The sequence below is a fragment of the Dermochelys coriacea genome, chromosome 6, assembly GCF_009764565.3.
Source record: "Dermochelys coriacea isolate rDerCor1 chromosome 6, rDerCor1.pri.v4, whole genome shotgun sequence".
Classification (NCBI taxonomy): Eukaryota; Metazoa; Chordata; order Testudines; family Dermochelyidae; genus Dermochelys; species Dermochelys coriacea.
In genome coordinates this window covers 59399080-59420363 of record NC_050073.1, presented here as the reverse complement: position 1 = coordinate 59420363, position 21284 = coordinate 59399080, and the positions used below count along the sequence as shown (strand labels likewise).

The 21284-nt window shown below is 38.2% G+C and overlaps 1 protein-coding gene across 2 annotated transcripts; it reads left to right on the top strand.

The window, feature by feature from the left end:
* Nucleotides 1-355: 355 nt before the first annotated feature.
* LOC119857971 (serine/arginine-rich splicing factor 5-like) lies at nt 356-19772 on the top strand. Of its 2 annotated transcripts, none has more exons than XM_038407608.2 (8): nt 356-487; nt 4726-4869; nt 7377-7447; nt 8180-8275; nt 11825-11897; nt 16349-16422; nt 17246-17356; nt 18305-19772. In XM_038407608.2, the coding sequence occupies exons 2-8, from the start codon at nt 4744-4746 to the stop codon at nt 18519-18521; spliced, it is 768 nt and encodes a 255-aa protein (XP_038263536.1). In that variant the 5' UTR covers nt 356-487; nt 4726-4743; the 3' UTR covers nt 18522-19772. The 2 variants fall into 2 exon arrangements, with proteins under 2 accessions (XP_038263536.1, XP_038263535.1); XM_038407607.2 differs by having other exon boundaries at nt 18302-19772.
* The last annotated feature ends 1512 nt before the right edge of the window (nt 19773-21284 follow it).

Here is a 21284-nt window from a genome sequence, read left to right as displayed (position 1 = left end):
ACCTCTCTTCTGTCAGGAACGCTATGCTCCAAGTGCTGCCCAGTCCCAGGACACCCACAGCAGAGGGAGCAGCCAGAACCCCGGTCTCTGGGGCTACGTCTGGCCTACCAGAGCCAAGCGTGCTTAAACTGGCCGAGGCACAGCTCCGCCTTGTTTCTGCGTCACTTGCCCGTCAGCCGCCAGAGAAGGAACACGACCAGCAGAGGGAGCTCCCAGGCTCCAGCGCGCAGCGGCTCTTCGCCTCGGTCCTACAACTCCCAGCGTGCAATGCGCCGGCCGTTCCGCAGCGGCACGTCCAGGCGGCTGTGGGGGCGGGGCAGTCCGGCGCGTTGCATACTGGGAGGTGTAGGCTGGCGGCGGCGCGCCAATAGCAGGGTTCTGTGGTTGCCTCCTTCCTCTCGGGACTGGCGCCGCCATATTGCGGCGGAGGAGAGAGGCACCGTGCGCTGCGCTCCCAGGGTCTGGCTGGACCCAGCGGCCCCCACGGGTGAATATCCCCTCCCCGCGAGCCTGGGGGAGCCGGGGAAGGGGCGGTGGGGATGGGGGAGAAGGGATTTGGGAGGGTGCCGGAGGTCACGGTCGGGGGGGAGGGGCGGTACCTGATTTGTGTGTTGCGAAGTTGCGCAAACGGAGCGACTCGCGAGCCCCGGCGTGACGCACCGAGAAGCCTGCGCGGCCTCTGCCACCTCGGGCAGGAGAGACCCTGCCCCTCCCCCTTCTCCTCGTGCTTCCCGCCCAGCGCTACCGACCCTACCTGCCTCGCTCGGACCCGCCCAGGAACCCGCCGTTCCGCTCCCCTCCCTCCCCCGCGGCCATTGCCGCTGTGCCTAGCCCTCCCCGGCCGGCCCCCGGGCTCTGCTCTCCGCGGGGCTAGATGGTTGTTCCTTCTCTCTCTAGTTATTACTTGCTAAGCACATCGCAGCGCCCCATTTCCCTGAGCCTGCTGTGCGGGGCCTGCTCTCAGGTGCTCTGTAAGTCAGCAGTGGTGGCGATCGTTGGGGGGGGGGGAGGGTTAACCTCTTTTTGTGTGTTAGCAAACAACTTTGGTCTGTTTGGCTTTTATCTGTGGCTGGGAAACTTTAATTTTTGATATTTCAGTTCTTGATCTATTCACTCTTCAAGAAATAGCAGCATCCGCTCTATTTCAGTTTATTAACCTCTCTTTCACCATGTTAGATAGCAAGTGTGTAGAGGTGGCACAAGGCAATCTCCTGTCAATCTCCCTGGACAACACTTTAGTATCTTCCCCTCCCCCCATAAAAAAGTAAAGGAGGACTTGTGGCACCTTAGAGACTAACACATTTATTTGAGCATAAGCTTTCGTGAGCTACAGCTCGCTTCATCAGATGCATGCAGTGGGTGCTACAAGTACTCCTTTTTGCGAAGCTTATGCTCAAATAAATTTGTTAGTCTCTAAGCTGCCACAAGTACTCCTTTTTGCGGATACAGACTAACATGGCTGCTACTTTGAAACCCTCCCCCCATGTCACTCCAATTTGGACTTGGCCTGGCCTCCCCTCCCATCATGACAGAGGGGTGGTTGGCTGGGTCAAATTTGAGCAAATGGCCTTGGGTGTGCACACGCAGCTTGGGTTTGGCCCAGCCACCATTTTATTGTGACCAGGGCAAGACATGGGCTAATATGCCAGTCTAGGGTGCTGCCCAGAAATCTGCCACCCCAAGCAACTGCCTAGCTTGCCTATAGCTAGAAAGGCCTCTGCAGGTATATACCAAAACTCTGTACTAAGAGGAATGCAAATACACAAATAAGGAATATCTCAACAATTAAAACTCACCATAGTCATGTGTTCATATAAGATCTTATGATTTTCTGTTGCTGAGTTTTAAAAAAAGACACATACCTTGTTATCAGAAAGCTAACACCTAATGATAGTAGACGCACAGCCAGCTTGATGTCTGAGAGCTAGTAGTTTTCTGTGGAAGTTGTTGTTTAAGATGACTGGCAAAGTTGAAAACTTGCTACTGTAAGCGAGAGCTATCTAAGGGAGAGGAGGAGTATGCAAGAAAATGTACCAGCAAGGGACTGAAAGCAGGGCCAAAGATGCCTGGCAATAGCAATCTATGGGTCTGTCTTCCCTTTCGCTTGTTGAAAGGTTTGGAAGTGCTCATTGTCCCGTTTTACGTTCTCAGGAGGGTGAAAAAGGGGCCCTTCCACTTCTGGTTTATAATTCCTGACTGTTGTCTCCCTTTGTGTATATGGCTGAACATACATGGAATCTTTGGAGGCAAGACTCAAGCCTTTTCTTTAGCATAGGTGTGTATGGGAGGGATGTTTTGTTTACCTGTTCGAGGTTTGTTGCCTTGTGTAAATGTTTTTAATTAAAAGCTTTCAGGTACAGAAACAAATAGTTAATAAACAATTGTGACTTTTTCTGGAGGTTTTCTACCCTTTCCAGAGAAGGATGGCAAAGACAGTTCCAAGCAAGAATAGGCCTTGATACTACAATAAGCCTAGCGCAGGCAAACCCCTGCAGGGGTAGACCTCTGTCACTCCCTTTAGACATTGTTTGATCTACCTAGGCACATTTCACTGTTGATCTGTTTTATTTTATTTTTTTAATTTGGGTTGATCAGATTTCTTAATATTCCTAGTTCTGAATCAAGAAATGTATTTTGGACATTTGAAAAAACTACATGCCATTTAATTAAAATTAAAAAACTGGAATCCTTCTCTTCCTTTAAATCTTTCCTTAAAAATGTGCTGCTTGTTGAAGTCTGTCATTGCTATTCTGTGTGAGATGTAAGTGGTAAATTACATTAACGTGGAAAAAAAAATTACATCTGAATTGCCCTTAGATTTCACCCCACATGGTTCATCTGGTATATTATCCAAATGGTATTATCTATCTACTTTAGAGGTAACACTTTCATATACAAAAGGTCTACAGGATAGAACCCTATTATTTCAAGGTCCTCAGGGCAGACACTGTCTGTTTTTATGGTGTTAAGAATATTGGTGCAAAATAATCTTGGGTTGAAGTTTACACAGTCACCTAAATTTAAACAGATGCACCCATACTTTGTTCAGAACAACATCATTTCCGTTTTTAATAATAAAGTTGTTTGGATTGTTAAACCAGTGTTAAAGCAGGAGGAGAATGGCCTGGAGAGAGAATTCATTCTTGTGGAAATCCACAAGTGAAAGGTCTAGTGGTAGTAGTGATGGGAAAATGCATTCCCCAAAGCTTTTTCTGCAAGGTGTCTCAAATTAGATACCCAAAATCACTAGTCAGTTTTGAAAATCTTTGTCCCTGATGTTAGACCTCCTTTCTGCCACTATTCAAATAGTTATCTCATGATGAGAAATCACATCTAACTCTATGGTCTGGTAGAATGCTGCTCACAGCAAAATGCTTGCATCCTTCTTTTAAGATGAAAATGCTTTATTGATATTTGGACTCATTTGATTAAAGTGTAAGTACTTAAGTACTGTGATCTTCAAAATGAAGTAATACTAACTGGGTTAAGAGTTACAAAATATGTCTATCAGATGATACGTCATATTACTGTAATGTGGCTGTGCTGTAAAATGCACCTTTGGGTTCCATGTTTGCATCAGTGACTTCCATAGCCATTTTGTTTAGTTTACAAATAGAAAGCTGTTTCTTCTCATTACAAGTCCTGAGTTTTAAATTCACTTGGGCTTTTTTCCGGGATCCAAAGACTTTGCAGTTGGAACTTGGTTAACAATTCTGTTAATGACAGGTTTCAGAGTAGCAGCCGTGTTAGTCTGTATTCGCAAAAAGAAAAGGAGTACTTGTGGCACCTTAGAGACTAACAAATTTATTAGAGCATAAGCTTTCGTGAGCTACAGCTCACTTCATCGGATGCATCCGATGAAGTGAGCTGTACCCACGAAAGCTTATGCTCTAATAAATTTGTTAGTCTCTAAGGTGCCACAAGTACTCCTTTTCTTTTTGCAAATTCTGTTAATGATGTATGAGCCAGAATAGGCTTTAGATCACTACCCAATAGCTGGGTTGGCTCTGCAGGAACAAAACGAGTAAACAAACAGAAAAGCCCTTCTTTTCAGAAAAGTAACCAAACGTGATTCTGCATACACAGAAGGTGCAGATCTACTGAGTAACAGGGTTCCTTTTTGGTAACTTCAGATCATATCCACTGTTCAAAGAGGAGATAAAATTGGTATAACATTGTCTGATCAGTGAACTATGCAGCCATTTAAATACATAATTAATGCTGTATGTCCAATGCTCTTGCAATATTTTATATACAAAATATGTGAAAGCTTTGTAATTTATGTGTGCTTACATTTCACAGGCTGTGCTAGTTGGAGCTGATGCCCCCAAACAGAAAACTAGTCCCTTGTTTCTCTGTAGCAGAAGAGCACTTCTCCAAGAGTGAATAATCGTACTCTGTAGTTAGTTTTCACATTTCTGTGATGCCCAAGTGCATTGTCTGATGCTGAAATAATTCCTTTATCAAAGGGCAGATATCAAGAAATATTTTTTATACTTTAAAAAACTATCTAAGAGTTATTCCATGTACATTCTACTTAAAACTGTAATAGAGGACTTCTCTCACTATAAAGAGGAATCCTGTTCCAAACATGGTTTGGATTTTGTTGTCTTGAGTATCTGATTTGACCAATGACCAGGATTTCTGGGGCTTCATTTAGAAATGACTCTGATTAAGCTATTTTTAGTTAATTACTCTGAATAATGCTAATTAACTGTTTTACAGTTTCACCTTTAAACTAAAATGAGTGGCTGTCGTGTCTTCGTTGGACGTTTGAGCCCACATGCCCGGGAGCGGGATGTGGAGAAATTCTTCAAAGGATATGGACATATACGTGAAATCAATCTGAAAAATGGTTTTGGGTTTGTGGTAAGTGTATCCTCATGCTTCCTCTTTTATGCAATTACAGGCTCAGTTAGCTTAATAGCAGGCAGGGGACATCACTTAGGGAAGAAATGTTTGAGACTGTAATAGCTCCAATGGTGAAATGGAAAATGTGCTTTAAATTGCTTTTCATATGAGCTTAATTCAGATTTTTCCCACTCTAGGTTAGTTTTTGTACAGCAGCAATTTTTTCCATTTTTCCATTTAAAACTTGATAAAATCGTGGCTCTGAATTCAGTGGGAGTTTTGCCATTGCCTTCAATGGGGATCAGGATGTCACCTCTTATTTTTGAGGACACTAACTACCCTGTAACCGTTCACTTAAATGTAAAACTCCGTGAACTTTTGTCCTGGGGAAAAAAGATTGGGTTTTAAAAGGAATTGGGAAAAAAAAAAAAGTTTATACTGCAGTTTGTACATTATTTTAGTGTTTCCCAGTATCTTTGGCCATATCTCTAAAGCAGTGATACTTAGACCTCAGTGTTTCAGGAGCCAAATTAGCAATCAGCATTACCCAAAAGAGCCATAGTAGTGTGAATTCATTGTTTGTTACTATAGCACTATATATTTAAACAGTATGATGGTAAATATTTAGGTTATATATATTATTCTCACAGTGAAATGACTAACCAAGTGTTATCAACCAATTGTAGTTGATAAAATAATATAGTAAAAGCATCCTGATCGGTCAATAACCTAGATTGGTTAATAAATAAATCTCTCCGTTTTTTTAATATCATGTGCTACAAAGAGCTGCAGGCGACACATTAAAGAGCCACTTTAGAGTCAGTCTGAGTATCACTGCTCTAAAGAATGGCTTGATACCAGTTGTTGCCAAAAATAGTTTTAAAAGTATTTTTCTATTGAAACCCCACAAATGAATGGAATTCCATAGTTGTACTTTCTCTTCAATAGCCATCAAGCTACTAGCAAATTATAAAATTTAGCTTTGTAAGAGCACTTTTCATCAGGGACTTTAAAGCACTTTAATGTACTTAACAAAAATCTTGGTATTCTCTGTTAGATAATATTCTTATTTTACATACTGGTGAACTGAGTAACAGAGATTAAGTGACTTGGCTGAAGTAACACAGCAAGTCTGTAGTAGAGCTATGAATAGAATCCATAACACCTGACTCTTTGTCTTCTGCTTTAACCATTGAGGGCCAGATTCTGTTATCCTTACTCAGTATGTAGCATCTTAACATGTGAAGGATTTCAGTGGACTGTTCATGATGTAAGGTGCTAAGTAGTGTGAGTAAGGAGTTCATATTGTCTCTAAATTATTTTCTTCCATGAGATGTTCAGTTATTTTATCTATTGTTATGAAAGCAGATTTTGTGTTAAGCATTCAAAATGCAAGTGCTGCTGGTCTTGCTTTCTGCTGTGGTTTCATTGAGTAATGCAACAGGTGGTACTAAAGAGCTAAAGCACTCTTAATACTGTTAAAACACACTTCATTGTGTATTGCTTAAGTACAAGACAAAAGAACTGACTAATCATTTTAGAGATCATTTCATAGATTTTTTTATATTAAATTTTATAGAATACAGTAAAGAAAGAGGATAAAGACACAATTTTTCAAACCATAGTGACCTAAAGTTAGGTACCTAAATAAGTGGCCTGGTATTTGTTTCTGAAACTCCTTGCACCTACAATTCTAATTGAAGTCAATGGGAGATGTGGGTGCTAAGCACTGCAGAAACTCAGGAACATTCTTATTTAGGTACCCAACTCTAGGGAAACTTTAAAATGTTGGCCTAAGTGAATTCCCCAAGGTAATCTGTGACGGGATGAATAGGAATCAGACTCCCAATCTTATATCCTAATCCCAAGACTATCCTTCCTCCTCTGATAAGAATACATAGAATAAGGGACTTTTTAGCTCATCACATATCCATATAAAGGACCTGATGCTTGGGACTAACTCACTGTAATTAATAGAGATACATTAGTGTAAATGAGAAGGAGAATAATTCTCAGTGTAAAAGTCCATAAATGTTCATCAGTTTTCACTGCATTCTGCTTTAAGGATATAGATCTGCTAGTTGATGCTTGCTGCACTGCATAGTTCTTAAATATACACACATTTTTAGGAGCATGTGGAAAAGAATACTCTAGTGCAGGGGTAAGAAACCTATGGCACACGTGCCAAAGGTGGCACGCGAGCTGATTTTCAGTGGCACTTACACTGCCTGGGTCCTGACTAACAGTCCAGAGGGCTCTGCATTTAATTTTAAAGGAAGCTTCTTAAACATTTTAAAAACCTTATTTACTTTGCATACAACAATAGTTTAGTTATATATTAAAGACTTATAGAAAGAGACCTTCTAAAAACGTTAAAATGTATTACTGGCACGTGAAACCTTAAATTAGAGTGAATAAATGAAGACTCGGCACACCACTTCTGAAAGGTTGCTGACTCCTGCTCTAGTGGGAAATATGATTGCATTATTATAAATCTCTGATGCTTATTCCTGTTTCTTTCCTAGGAGTTTGAAGACCATAGAGATGCTGATGATGCAGTTTATGAACTGAATGGTAAAGAACTGTGCAATGAAAGGTAAACTTCAAATACGCTTTTTCTAAAGCACTAAATACATTTTAGTCCCCAAATATGGTGCACTAGGCTCTGCTCCAACATCTGGTTCGGGTGGATCTCTGACCAATCTCCATGTAAGTGGAGGTGTCTGTTATCATATCCCGATGCAAGACTGGGGGCCTTAGTTTGTATTGTAGCATAGAATTCAACTGCCTTTTTTTTTTTTTTGTCAGAGATGTTAGGAATTTGTGTTTTCCCTCCAATATATGTTATATGGCTCTTCCCCAGATGAACACATGCAATCTTACCAGAAATGTCAGATCCATTCATTTCACTCTTCTTCTCCTCATTAGTCCATCTGTCACTTCCAGAAATTAATCAGACCCTCTTACCATATGTATGGCTTATAAGAGTGCCAAACAGTCATTGTACGTAAAAAACCAATAAGTTATCTTAATGAGCCAAAAAACAACTTGCATATTTATCTTAAACCATCAGTGTGGGCCTTTTCTTTTCACGGCCCTATACTTTTGTTCTTCCTTTCTGATCATTAAATCTAAACAGCAGACCTGTAGTAAATTTCATGGAAACATTATGAGATAATGTTTTGGATGCTTATGAAATATCTGCCATTGATTGCTATGTCAAATAAAAACTAAGGGCAGGACCTCTCTTGATTCTATATGTGTACTTTCTGTTGCAAAGGATTTAAGTGACTTAAGTAGTTACGGATTTTTTTCTCTCATGTTTAAGGGTTACAATTGAACATGCCAGGGCACGAAGAGGGGGAGGCAGAGGCAGATTTCCACAGCGGTTCAATTATTACCAGTCACGTAGCAGTGGACCTAGGTGAGTGATTTGGTCTCAATTTACTGCACATAAAATAACTGGGGATGCACTGTGCTTAAAACATTGTTTTTTCTTCTTCCTGTTGGTGGAGAAGGGGAGCTCCATGTCCTTACATACCATTGAGCAGGGCTTCTCAAACTGAGGGTCAGGACGCATCAGGGGGGTTGTGAGGTTATTACATGGGGGGGTCGCAAGCTGTCAGCCTCCACCCCAAACCCCCGCTTTGCCACCAGCATTTATAATGGTGTTAAATATATAAAAAAGCCCTTATAATGTATAAGCCATGTCGCACTCAGAAGCTTGCTATGTGAAAGGGGTCACCAGTACAAAAGTTTGAGAACCACTGTCATTGAGGAACCCAGTACTGAAACCCCTGTACCTTGTCGCCATTATTTTTCTGGCTGAGGAGGACAAGATGGGACACCTTTGAGCCAATCAGTGCTGCTCCTTAATTGACTCAAGGGATTTGCTGTTAGCAACTTGAGTGGTCCCTCTGTACCCCACTGCTACTGAACAGTACTGTGCTTGCACTCCATACTGGCCTGTGTGATGCTGAATACTAATGCTGTGCCACTGGGTTGGCCTGTTCTTTTTTAAGCTTTTTTCTAACATAACTAGGTAGCTAATTACAGATGTCAAGTCAATATGACTTCTTTTGAAACCAATAGAAAATCTTAAGTGTTAATTGACATTGTCTGAAACTGCCAATACAAAGTTGCATGAGTCAGCAAGGAAAGAAGTCATAAATACTTCCCAGTATGTATCTGTCGCAAAACCTTTTGTGATTCATATTGGAATACCAACTCTATATTTTAAAAAATATTGTGATTAAAAAACCCTGGGAAGGTTATTCATTTTTTAATATTAAGAGCACGTGTTTCTCAACTGGGGCATCTCTCTACCTAAGCAATGTGTCATGGGTTGAATATTACTGTACAGCAATGGTTCTTCAGCATAAATTCTGTGAACCATTTTACTTGAAAGTTTCTCTGGTGGACCATCTAACCTACCAACCTTCCAAATTTCCCATTGTCGGGTTCTAAAAAGTTTAATTCAGTAAACACTGGGATGGGGTCTCACAGATCATGATAAGAACCACTATTGTAGGAACAAAGTGCTAGCATAACACCCATCAGTATAAAAGTACAAAAAGGCAAAGGTTGCTGACTGAAAAGAAAGTGACCCCCTAAAGGACAATGTCTGTCCACAGATGGAATCTAAAAACAGTTAAGGTACAGACTACATGTATCTACTACATATGCTGGATATACAGTATATGTGAAAAAGTATTACTTTGAATTATTTAATGAGATAGTGTGATCTTTATATATTTTGATGATGGATTTTCTTAAATGGTAAATTTTGCAGAGTTAGTTAAATGACACAGCAACACTTGGTTTTTTACTTTAAATTGTTATTTCTAAAGTAAACCATTTGAACTGATGTATTCTGTAATAGAATTAGTAACTCTGGACTATGCAGAGTAGTTTTTGAAAGAAGGATAAGCATTTCACTGAAATATAATTCTTAACATCTCTGCAGTTGTTTCAGAGGCAGAGTTCCTTCCAACCACAGACCAGTAAAATCTGGGGCATCTAATTTGCATATGCAAGTATGCTAATTAGATTCTTTTTTCTTTAGTGGCAGTGACCTTGATGCGGTAGGATTGATCCGAGGTCCAGGCTAAAAGTGAACTTTTAAAGTAGGAAGTGTGATTGAAGGTCGTGGGCATCTGACGTTGTGGCCATGTTCATGACGTCAGACACCCGGTGCCAGACAGGAAGAGACTACCGTTTGAAATAATGAAAAAATGGGACTCAGCCTGCCAGTTTTGGGACTCTGGGACTTCTGCTTAAATGCTCTGAAGATCTGGATGTTCTGAAAAAAATTGGGACACTTTGAGGTATGCGCTGAAATCAAATTACCTATGCTTCAGTGTACAAATCAGTACACACCATTAGGGTTACATTTTATGGGATGAGGTGTGGCATTGAAAGAACCATAACACTGAGTGATTCTGGCATCTAGACTGAACAAATTAACTTAAGGTGTGACCCCAATGATGTGTATTAATTTTCTATCAATCATAATTTTTTCATAACAGTAAGCAGGTTTTTGTGCCAGGGCAAGTAAAATTTTACACACATGCGTGCGCGCGCACACACTAGACAGTTCTTCTCTGTATTAATGTCACTTCATATGCACCTTGTGTGAGAGTGAAAGGTCTGACTAGGAAGCAGTGACAATTGGTTTATCTATCCAAAACTGAGAGTGCATGAAATGGTGTCATTGGGTGTACTTAGTACTACAGTAAGCACCCAAGTCTGTTTCATTTGAAAACTATAACTAAATACAAGGATGCCCACTGTAGCAGTACAACCTCTTTGAATTGTGGTTGTGAGAGACATAAATTTGAAGGGATGAAAAAAATGTTCTAAGTCATCTGATTGGCTTAAATTGCTATCAGTGCTTTGTAACTATCTTGATAACCCTTACCAGAAACGGCTGGGTGGAAGAACAATAGTCGGGTGGAAAACATTTATCTTCTCAGTGTACTGTTCTCCCACCATTCTTACAGTAGTCCAACATAACACCATTAACATAATTGTACATTATATTTTCAAAAGCCAGTGTGCTTTTTCCAAACTTCCCAATGGTTCTCAAACCCTCTAATAAAGTTGTTGGGATTGGGAGCACTAATTGCCTGTTAAGGACTTCCTCTCCCACTCTCAATCCCCCATAACTTGCAATTAGACCTTTTCTTCATGTTCCTTTTTATACAAATAGATATATATTTTAAACCAAGTTTAGTTTCTTTTAAAAAAAACAAACATTTAATCAATATTCATTAAAAACTACTATATAGTAATTATAGTAATTCCTTTCAGTAACATTTCATGGTATGAACATTTCTTTTATTCACAATCAAAGTGCCACTGCCACCTGTATGCAAATAGTTGGCTTCATGTTGTGTTTCTTGAAGTCAGAATATTCTGACCCATAAGAAACTGCCATGGGGCACATTGGCATATCCAAATATTAGCAAGTGCTTGGGAATTGAGAACCATTGGGCTAAATTGCTTTAAGATGTTTGCATGTGTCTCTTTGACTTCAAAAGACAGAATTTAGCCCCTTGTCAGCAAAGAAGTAATTATACCTTCAGTAGGAGTGGCCTCCAGAGGCAATATGTTTGACCAAAGCCATTAGAGTACTTAGATTATACTTTTTTTGTCTGAACTAATTTAATGAAAATAAATTAGTCTTCAATAGATCTGAAAATGACATCTATATTGACTGCCTGGGTGTAAAGTTCTTCCATCAAAATACTAATTTATTGCTAATGTCAGCACTTCTACTCTTATAATGGGTATATGCTTTTAAATATAGTATAGAGTTAACCAGGGAGAATCTAATCTGAAATCCATCTGTAAGGAAAATAATTAGTATTTAACTCCATCAGCAAACTGTCAGAACACATGAGTTTGTGTGTAAAAGTTTTAAATACTCTGCTTTGGGGAAATGTATTTTATTGTCTCTGAATTCTTATAGCTGGTATGGACCTCCTGTTCGTACTGAACACAGAATTATAGTTGAAAACCTTTCTTCACGGATCAGCTGGCAGGTGAGTTAGATTTCAATCTTTTTTATCTTTAATACATGATTTTATTCAGAGCATTTCATTTTCCTACCCTTAAGGAGGCAGTTTGCAATCTAATCTTGTATTAAAGCCATAATAAATATTTAATTTTTATTAAAAGTAAAAAAAAAAAAAAAAAAGTGCTTGAATTATATACTCCAACATTTAAGAGTAACTAATTTTCAAAACTGTACAAATAGGTATCATAGTTGACATTTTGTAGTTGGGAGGCTAGTGGTTCTTGCTTGGTTATGATTTTCAGCTGGTGATACTTTTGGATTATCTTTTAATTTGGGGTTACATTTGTAACCTCTAAATCATTAATCAGTTTACTAGGATGGAATATTTGAGATTTCCACACCTTTGAGTTTACATTTTTGTTCTGAATGAAACTTGTAGTCTTTTTTTTAATTGCGCTAAACATTTTTTTGAGGTGGACCGTGATTAAGAATCCATTAATACTGCATGAATAAAGCAAATTCCAAGAAAGCCACTTAGACATAGTGTACTTACTGCAGGGGTTCAGATAAACTCTTTTTAAAGCTGTATCTCTGCATTTGTGATGTCTACAACTTTTTCTAATCTTTAGCTGGCTTAAAAAGAATGACCACATGATCACTGTTTTTATATTAATGTGTGTGTTGTTTCTAATATACCCATTATAAGGAATTCACTTTTCTTTGTGGGCCTTGCAACAGAAATATCTATTGCTAAGCTCATACTACTTACAAAAGGTAGAATCAACAAGTGAGGTTTATTTTTTTTTTTTTAAAGACACCACGTTAATGATCATAGATGGATTTTGTTTGTATATTGAAGAGACGGACATGGATAGATTGTGTTAGTTTAAGGCTCTGGTCCTTGCAACAAGATCTGCAAGGGCAAACATTCTGTGCCTGTCTGGAGTTTCACTGACGTTAATGATGCTTCATGAGGGTGCGGGGTTCCACCCATGTGGATCCAGTGGCAGAATTAGGACTTAAGTCTGCAAAGCTTTGTGCCATCCTTTCATATGAAAAGCACAGTATTTGATTATATGATTCTATTATTAAATAAACCTCTGATCATTTTTAAACTTTTGATTCAGCAGACAAGTGGACTTCATCTAAATCCCTCTAGTATATACTACACAACTACTCTGTATATGAAACTCTAAAAATCATTGATCTTGTAGAGGTAACATTGAGGAAGGGGTAAAAGCTATAATGGAGTCTTGAGGAAAGCCATAATTTAATGGAGGTATTTACATTAAAATTAATTCACAGCTTGGAAATCGGATCTTGCAATAACTTTTACTTTTGAATATTTGTAATGGCTTTATTCCTAGTAATTACATGTTAGATTTACATCATCTTAATTCAGATTCACCATAATAAATCTTTTGTGGTTACCTGAGCACATGAACATATCCATACCTAAAAGTTCGGGGTAAAATTTCTCGACTGCTTAATATGAAAGTTGAGAATATTCTGACACATTTTACAAGTGCTAAGTACACTAGCACTAAGCACTCCTGACCAGTTTTGCACTTTGTAGCCTTAGTGTGAAATTACTGTGAATCTTGACACTAGGCCATTAGAGATGATTTAAGGAGGACAATGTGCCATTTCTTCTAGATTTGTGGAAATACACAGTTAAAGTGCTTGGTAAGATAAAAGTGTAACAAATCTGTTTTAAGACAATTGCTTCTCTATAAAATGTTATAATTTAAAGTAAAATTCCCTGTACAAATGTAGTTTAATTTTGCAGCCATAAAACATCAGAATTTGTTAGCTATTAAACATTAAATAGTAGTATACTATTAATATGATTGATGAGACTAGAAATATGATAGTCACTAAAATACTGGATTCTAGATTATCCCAGGACAAATTCTTGTCTTCATCTCCCTTTGAGAAACTAGCTAATTTGAATGAAATAGATACAATACCTTGCCTTCAAAACTTGTGGGCATCTGGATGTGTAGCTCCCCAAAATTTGAGACAGGACTATATTTGTCTGCTTTTAAAGCCAGCACATTCAGATGCTAGAAATAGTTAAAATGTGTGTCCAGATCACATTCTCCCCCTCCCCCCCCCCCCGCCCATTTTATGGCTCCAAGTGTGTTTAAAGCCAAAAAAACAGTAATTTTAATTACCTGTGGTTATGACAGTGCAAATTTGTTACGACTGGCTTCCCATCAATACTACCAGTTCTCCCAAAAATAAATGATAGTTGAAGTTGATAGTTGATCTGATAATAGATCTGTGATTGCTAAAAGAAAAGTAAAAGCCATGTCTTCTTAGGACAATTTTAATGTGTACGTTTATTCTTTTTCACAATTTTCTGTTTTTTAAAAAATATATGGTCTATGAAATCTTTAATTGCTGAGGAACACAATGATATATTTTTGTGAGTGAGGTGAAACCAAACATTAACCCTCATGAATTGTCAGATTTCATTGCTGTTTTTTTGTTTGTTTGTTTGTTTTTTAATATGAGAGATCAGTTTAGGTATTTTTAAGACCTTCTGTTGGTTGAAGGAGAGCAGCATCCTAAACTTCCTATATATATATATACACACACACACACACACACACACACACACACACGAACATATTTCTTATCTCTTCAAATAATATTCTTAGTGTCTCAATCGTATCTTCTTGTTCTGTTGCACAGCTTTTTATGGCCGTGATCCTTAGCAAATCAGATTTTAAATATTAAGCATTTGTTCAGATGGCTCAAAATTTTAGAACCTAAAACAACTTAATAACTTAGAATGCAAGTCTGTGTGATTGCCTTACTTAATTTCCTTTTCTTAGCAGCACTTTTAAATTAGAGCATTTTGTTCTAGCTCAAGAAAACCTTTGATTTATTAATAACAAATGTATAGTTTTAAACTTGTTGGGTGAAATCCTCGCCCCACTGAAGTCCATAACAAAACTCCCATTGACTTCAGTAAGGTCAGGATTTCACCCTTTATCTCTGAATTACTGTACATGTGTTTAGTTTGCAGTAATGGTTTTTAAATGTGGCTGTGGATCATATATTAAATGTGGTAACTGAATGAGACTGTTTGGGTTTTTAAGCATTTTAAACAAGAAAAAGTATTCACTGTTTTGCAGCCTAATGTGTAATTCAGATGCTCACTTTTAGAACTAAATTGTTGAGCTTTATTAAGCATTAAACTGAGTCTTCCATATGCTCTAGCAAATGTTCTAAAGTTTATTTCTTAGCTTTTTGTTTGTATTTTTTTCTCAAACATATTTCTAACCAAGTGCATTTTGAACCTCTTTTAACAGCCTTGCTTTGGGTTAACCCTCGTTTCTCTTGTGTGGAGGAGAGAGAGCCCAAGAGTTTGGGGTTTCTAGTGGCTGAAATTCTAGGGCTTGGCCTGTTCTGAATTTTCCTTTTGGTTCCTATGACACTCCTGTTTTGGCGATCTAGATCTTGGTTTGTCCAGGTTTGAGCTCGATTTGGCTAGCACAGGTCAGCCGCAGGTTCTGTATCCACTTCCGGATGTTGTCAAGTATTTTCAGGGTCTCTGGTACATCCCCCTGAAGCGTATTGCTATGAGCCATTCCTCTGCCCTTCTCATGTAAGGGAGTTCCTCTTGGCCAGCTAGGTATTGGACAAGCGACTGTTTACTTAAGGTACCTGCTTATATCATCTGACCACTTGTGGTATGTTGCGGTAAGTAGCCTTGGGCTATAAAATGCGCAATATTATTTGGAGAATATATTGTTTTTAAGTTTGCAAATAACTTTTAAATATAATTGTACTTATCTTTTTAACCACCTGTAACATTATTTGTTCACTTGGTTTTATCACATTGCGGGGAAAGTAATCATGCTATAGTGTATGTTCAGTCTCTGTTGACATTAAATACAAGTATCTCTTTTGAAATAACACTGAGGTTGTGACACAGACTGGTGAAAGCCAGAAAAATCAGAGTTAAGACAGATTCTCCTTTTGTAACTCTGAATATTCTGCCGTTTGTCAGCTTGTTACAGTCTTAGCATTAATTAAACATAGACATTTTTCATTTAATTTTTGTGTGTGTAGCTTTAAGTGGGGGTGGAGGAGAATATGCATGTAGGCAATTTTAAATATGCAAGATTGTCATTTAAATGAGGTTTTCCAAAATAGCCTTTATGGTCAGTTGTAAAAGTTTGCATTTAATATCCTATAACTCCTTATCTGGTATAGTTACAATGTTAATTAATGCTTTAATTGCTGCACCATGTTTTCATAAGAGCTGCTTTTGGGATATGGGCTTAATTTAAAAGCAATAATTTGTTTTTATTATTGTAATTGTTACTTAGTAGGCTGAGTTTCAAAAGAAGTCTAAATGCAAAAATTGTAACCTATCTAACAGAGAACTTTACTTTTTTGACTTACAGATAACTTGTTAGTGTATTTCATATTTAAGCTGAATTGTAATTTTTACTGCAGGACTTGAAAGATGTCATGAGAAAGGCAGGAGAGGTGACTTATGTGGATGCGCACAGAAACAACAGGAATGAAGGGTAAATCCATATTTGTGTATAAATCTGGGCAATACCAGGATAATGATGATCCAATCTTCCTGCTATTTCAAAGTGTAAAAATCACCATACTTAGAGCTAAGGTATTGTTCTTGTTCACGAATTTCCTTTTAGGGAACTTTTGTGCAAATTTTGACTGTCCATAAATATATGCTAAGAGACTTGTTGCGGGTAGCCCAGGGAAAAGGAAGCATGGCGGGAACATTATTATTCTCTGGTGAATCTCTACTGCCAGAATAACTCCTTGAGGCCCATTGCAGACAGGTGCAACTTAAAGCAGCCCTGATAACATGTTTGGGGGAAGAGAAGTATAAATGAGGCCAACTAAAGAATGGAATTATATTTATTGCTAAAGTTCTAAGGAGAGGGCAGACTTGGCCCATTTGTATTTCTTCTTCCTGGAAAAGCTTAAGCTATATCTTGAAATCCTTCAGAATTTTGCCCAAATAAGGAATGAAGGGCAGGCAGATCCTCAGATGTGCCATACATTGTCAATGCTCCATTAACTCCCAGCTGATGTACAGCAGCTGAGATCTGTCCCCAAGTTATGAGTTCAGGAGTTTTTCTTTTATCATTCAATGTGATTTAAGATGAGTGTGGGCATTTGAGGTGGTTAGGATTGTTTTGTCAGTGTCAGTCCTGTCATTAATCAAGCTAGAAAATCGGTTTTAAGGAGTTAAAACCCGAGCATATAGATCTAAAAAAACACAAACCACCCACTCTAATGAATACAAAATCTTTTTTTCTCTGCTTTCCTCCATTCTCCCCCATAACTTAATTTTTGTGACTTCCTGATGATCCGTAGTGTTGTGGAGTTTGCATCATATGATGATATGAAGAGTGCATTGGACAAGTTGGATGGCACTGAGCTCAATGGGCGCAAAATTAAATTAATTGAAGATCGCAAATCACACAGGTATGTCATCTGGCCTGGCAGTTCTGTAGGTTAGTATCAGCACTGCCAAGAACTGTGCCATGTTGTTGGAGTATTTAACTCCTTTGCTGTCATTTGCAATACCACAGTACAAAACCAGTTTCCAGCAGTAGATACACTGTAAAGTGTTTCAAACAAAATGTTAATTCAGAAATTTTTAGGGCAGATTTGAGTTTTATTTGCCATATTTTTGGTGGAGAGATGATTTTATAAATAATAAAAATCTGATGTTTCTCTAAATGGGCAAAATGAAAGAGGTTCCATCCAAAATTTGGCCCACATTAAAATGGTTATAATTTATTAGAAAATTTCCTCCAGATCTTTTCAGATTCTTTCCATTATTCAATCTTCAGGAATTTTGCAAAACTGCCTTTCTGGTGAGACCCAGTAAAAAGCAACTAATTAATGTATGTTTTTAAAGCTGTTCTGAGTTTTAAATTTTTAAAAGTAATAAAAACATATGTTAACTTCAGCTCCATCATAATCTATACAAAGATCTGTCTTGTTAAATGGAAAAAGATTGACAGCAGAACAAGGGATGCAATTTTCAAATCTTTGAGTTTGCAGAGCTCTTGTGATACTCAGAGACATTTTAACCTCTTACTGGGGTCCCAAGAATTGTACCTAATTTACATACGCTTTTCTAGGGGGAAAAAATAACTAGTGTGATCTTGTGCTTCCTTTCTTCGTGATAGATGAGTATAAATTGCTTGCATATCCCAAGTTTTAGTTGACAAGGATCTTACAAATGATGGAGAGTAAAAAAGAACCGCAATACCTGAAGTGATTGAATGTTTTGTGCAGTGCTTGAGTTCTGTAGATGGAAGTGTTATGAGTGCAAAGTAGCTTTTTTAAAAATAGTTAACATCCATTTAAATTCTTAATTTAAAAATACTCCAGACTAAGACCTTTTATATTTTTTCCCAGAAGCAGGTCTCGTTCAAGAAGTTACTCAAGATCTCGCAGCAAGTCGAAGTCTGCAAGATCTTCCAGATCAACCAGTAGGTCTCGCTCTCGCAGTCGTACACCTGACAAAAAATACTCTCAGAAGAGCCACCACTCTAGCGTGCAGCCTTCTTCTCCATCTCCTCGTTCCTCCAAGAAAAAATCTCGTTCTCGGTCAAGCTCTGCTGAGAGCCGTAGTTAGTATATTCCAAAAGTTGTGCCAGTGTGTTTAATTTCTGAGTCATATTTCCCTAAAAGCTTGAGACAAATTACAAAAAAGGGGGGTGGGGGGAAAGAGATAACATGATGAGGGGCTAACCACCTTTTTCATTACCAAAATGTATGTCATCAAATAGGCTGCAGCACATACAACAGGCCTTCTCTGTCTCTGAGGAGTGAAGTTGTGGGAGGGGAGGTGGGGGCTGGGTTGCCAATTAATAATACAATATTTTGTTTTGTTAGTAAACAATATTTCTCACCTAGTTGCACCACATACGCATAATGTTAGGTTTCAGGTTGAGGCCATACATTGCATTTTTTTCAGAACAGCATATTTGTATTAGCTTTTGTTGATATTGAATCTATAGAACCCGAAGTGTAGATTTTATTCATTAGTCAGACTCCTATGGCTGTATTTCCTTTTTGTAAGTAGATAACTGAATTCTTTTAGCGTCTTAATATTTGGTTCACCCCCATTGCTGGGCTGAACTGGCTATTAAATTCTAGCTTTAAGAGGTCTCAGATAACATTTGCAGTATATAGGTGTTCTTTACTATTTGTCAGCACACTACTGGCTGTTTAGGTAGTTAGTGAATCAATATGTTAACCCCTTGGTGAAGGAGTCAATTTCCTGTTACAGTGGACATACCATGACCAGATGACAAAGGATTATCAGGATTTTCTTCCAGTTAGTGAGATTTCCAATATGATGGTGTAGGAAAGAGTGAGGAGGCCCTCGTTTGACAGATGAATCCATTAGAAATTGCATCAGATACGCAAGTCTCTCTATGTATTTCCTGGTTTTTAATATGTTTATAAAGGCAGTATAGCTTTCATACCACAACAAGAATATGATGCTAAATACCATGAATCTGTGTGACTAATGATGATCAAAATGGCTGATGAAGGGGAAGTTTATTTTAGAACATGACAGCAGCAAAAATTCCCAGTAAAAGTTTAGGTAAGCTTATGACAGGAAAATTTGGTAATGTCTAAGAGTAAAGAGAGGGTATCTTCTTTAAATTTACTGAATGTGCAATAGTTTTGATTAATAGATATTTCTACTGCAAATAGTATTGTAGGTTCTTTCAGTTTGTGATTAGTATTTTTCTGGCTTTTGAATAGTTAAAAGAAGGGGAATCTTGTTGGAAAAAGTTTGTAAATCAAACCCCAAGGCATACTTATGTTAAATGTACCAGTCTTAGTACAATAAACAAGTGTCTTTACCTGCTTAGCTCACTGAGTGGAGGAGTTTGACACCTTAGTGCTGGTACTGCTCACTTTGTAAAGCCTTTGTGAGGCTTTTGTTCTGTCACAAAATCATTTGCTTTTATAAAAATATACATTCTAATGAAAGCTAACAAAACACAAACTAGAAACAGAAAATGTTACATTTTTGTCATTACACCCTTCGTGATGTGAGGAAAGTAGGCCTTAGGATTTTACTGTCATGGCCATCTGATGGCTGTTCAATAGCCTATGTGAAATGAGTTAAAGGCAAATGGCAGTCTAAGTATGGTTCTTACCCATGTCCAATGACTACCAATCTCAGCAGAAAGGCCATAGCCACTGAATCACCCCATCACCCCAGTGGGGGTCCCACCATAAGGACTGAAGTACATTTTCTGAAAAAAGTGGGAGAAACTTGCCTTGCCTATGCTATTTCTGCACTGTGGATACAGAATCTCTAGTCTTCAAGGTTGGCACCTTTCATAAGCATAACTATTGCTTCTAACCTTGTTTTTGGACTCTGGGCTTGTAAGGGCTCAGTGTGCTTTTAATACATTAGCACTTCACTCAGGTATAGGGAACAAATGTAGATCACTTAACAAGCAAAACAGAATTTCATAGTCTGATTTGAGCCCCTGAGCAATTCATATTGTGACACCAGAATGCAACATTGGAAGTCTGCTCAGAAGAGACCCAGGACTTTGAAAAGTAAAATTGTCAATGTCAGAGCTATGTGGGAAATCTTGAACAGTGTCTGCCCTGGCCATGTTTGACTGTCGTTTCTGTCAGACTCATGCTTTTGTAAACACTAACTTCATCCCCATCTTTAAAATTAAAATTTTAGTGTTAATATTACTTGAATTCATGCAAGACAAGCTGTGTTTGCACACACTTAACCCTTTTCCTGGCCTAGTTTCTATAAGGTAGGTAAATATAATATGAAATATGTCTTTCCAAGCCTCTGACCATGCCACATTAGGCTTGCACCTGAATTAAATATTGAGTTAAAACTAAAGTTCACCCACCCTTAATCCTTGTTATCAATAATTTTTTTGGTCCTTGACCCACACTAGGTTTCTTCCTCCAAAATTTCCCACCATTGCTACCAGTGGTAGCAACAGTAAGAAATGTTGGGTGGGGTGGTATCCTATATGGACAAACCTATAAATAGGCTTCAGGGTCCTTGTGTAGTGTTTGCGGCCCTGTAATACATAAAGACCACGGTTCTATAATTTTGAGTCCGAGGCTTGGTCTACCCACAGATTGTGTACCTATATAACTATTTTGTTAGAGGTAGCATAACTTTAAAAAAAAGGAGGGGAAATTTAGTTACACCAATGCAGTCCCTAGTGTGGACACAGTTATAACAATATAACTATGTATCGTTATAGCTTATTCTCCTTCCCATACATGAATAGCTGTTCTATGTAAGCATCTTCATACCAATGTAATTGCTTCGTCACTGGAGGGTTTATACCACTTTATACTGATGGCTGACTGGAGAACTAATAGGATT

Excerpts from the sequence above, each read along its gene's own strand:
- LOC119857971 (XM_038407607.2), top strand. The coding sequence starts at position 4,744 with ATGAGTGGCTGTCGTGTCTTCGTTGGACGTTTGAGCCCACATGCCCGG. Across the intron at positions 16,423-17,245 it reads AGAAACAACAGGAATGAAGG|TGTTGTGGAGTTTGCATCAT; the intron begins GTAAATCCATAT and ends GATGATCCGTAG. Across the intron at positions 17,357-18,301 it reads GAAGATCGCAAATCACACAG|AAGCAGGTCTCGTTCAAGAA; the intron begins GTATGTCATCTG and ends ATTTTTTCCCAG.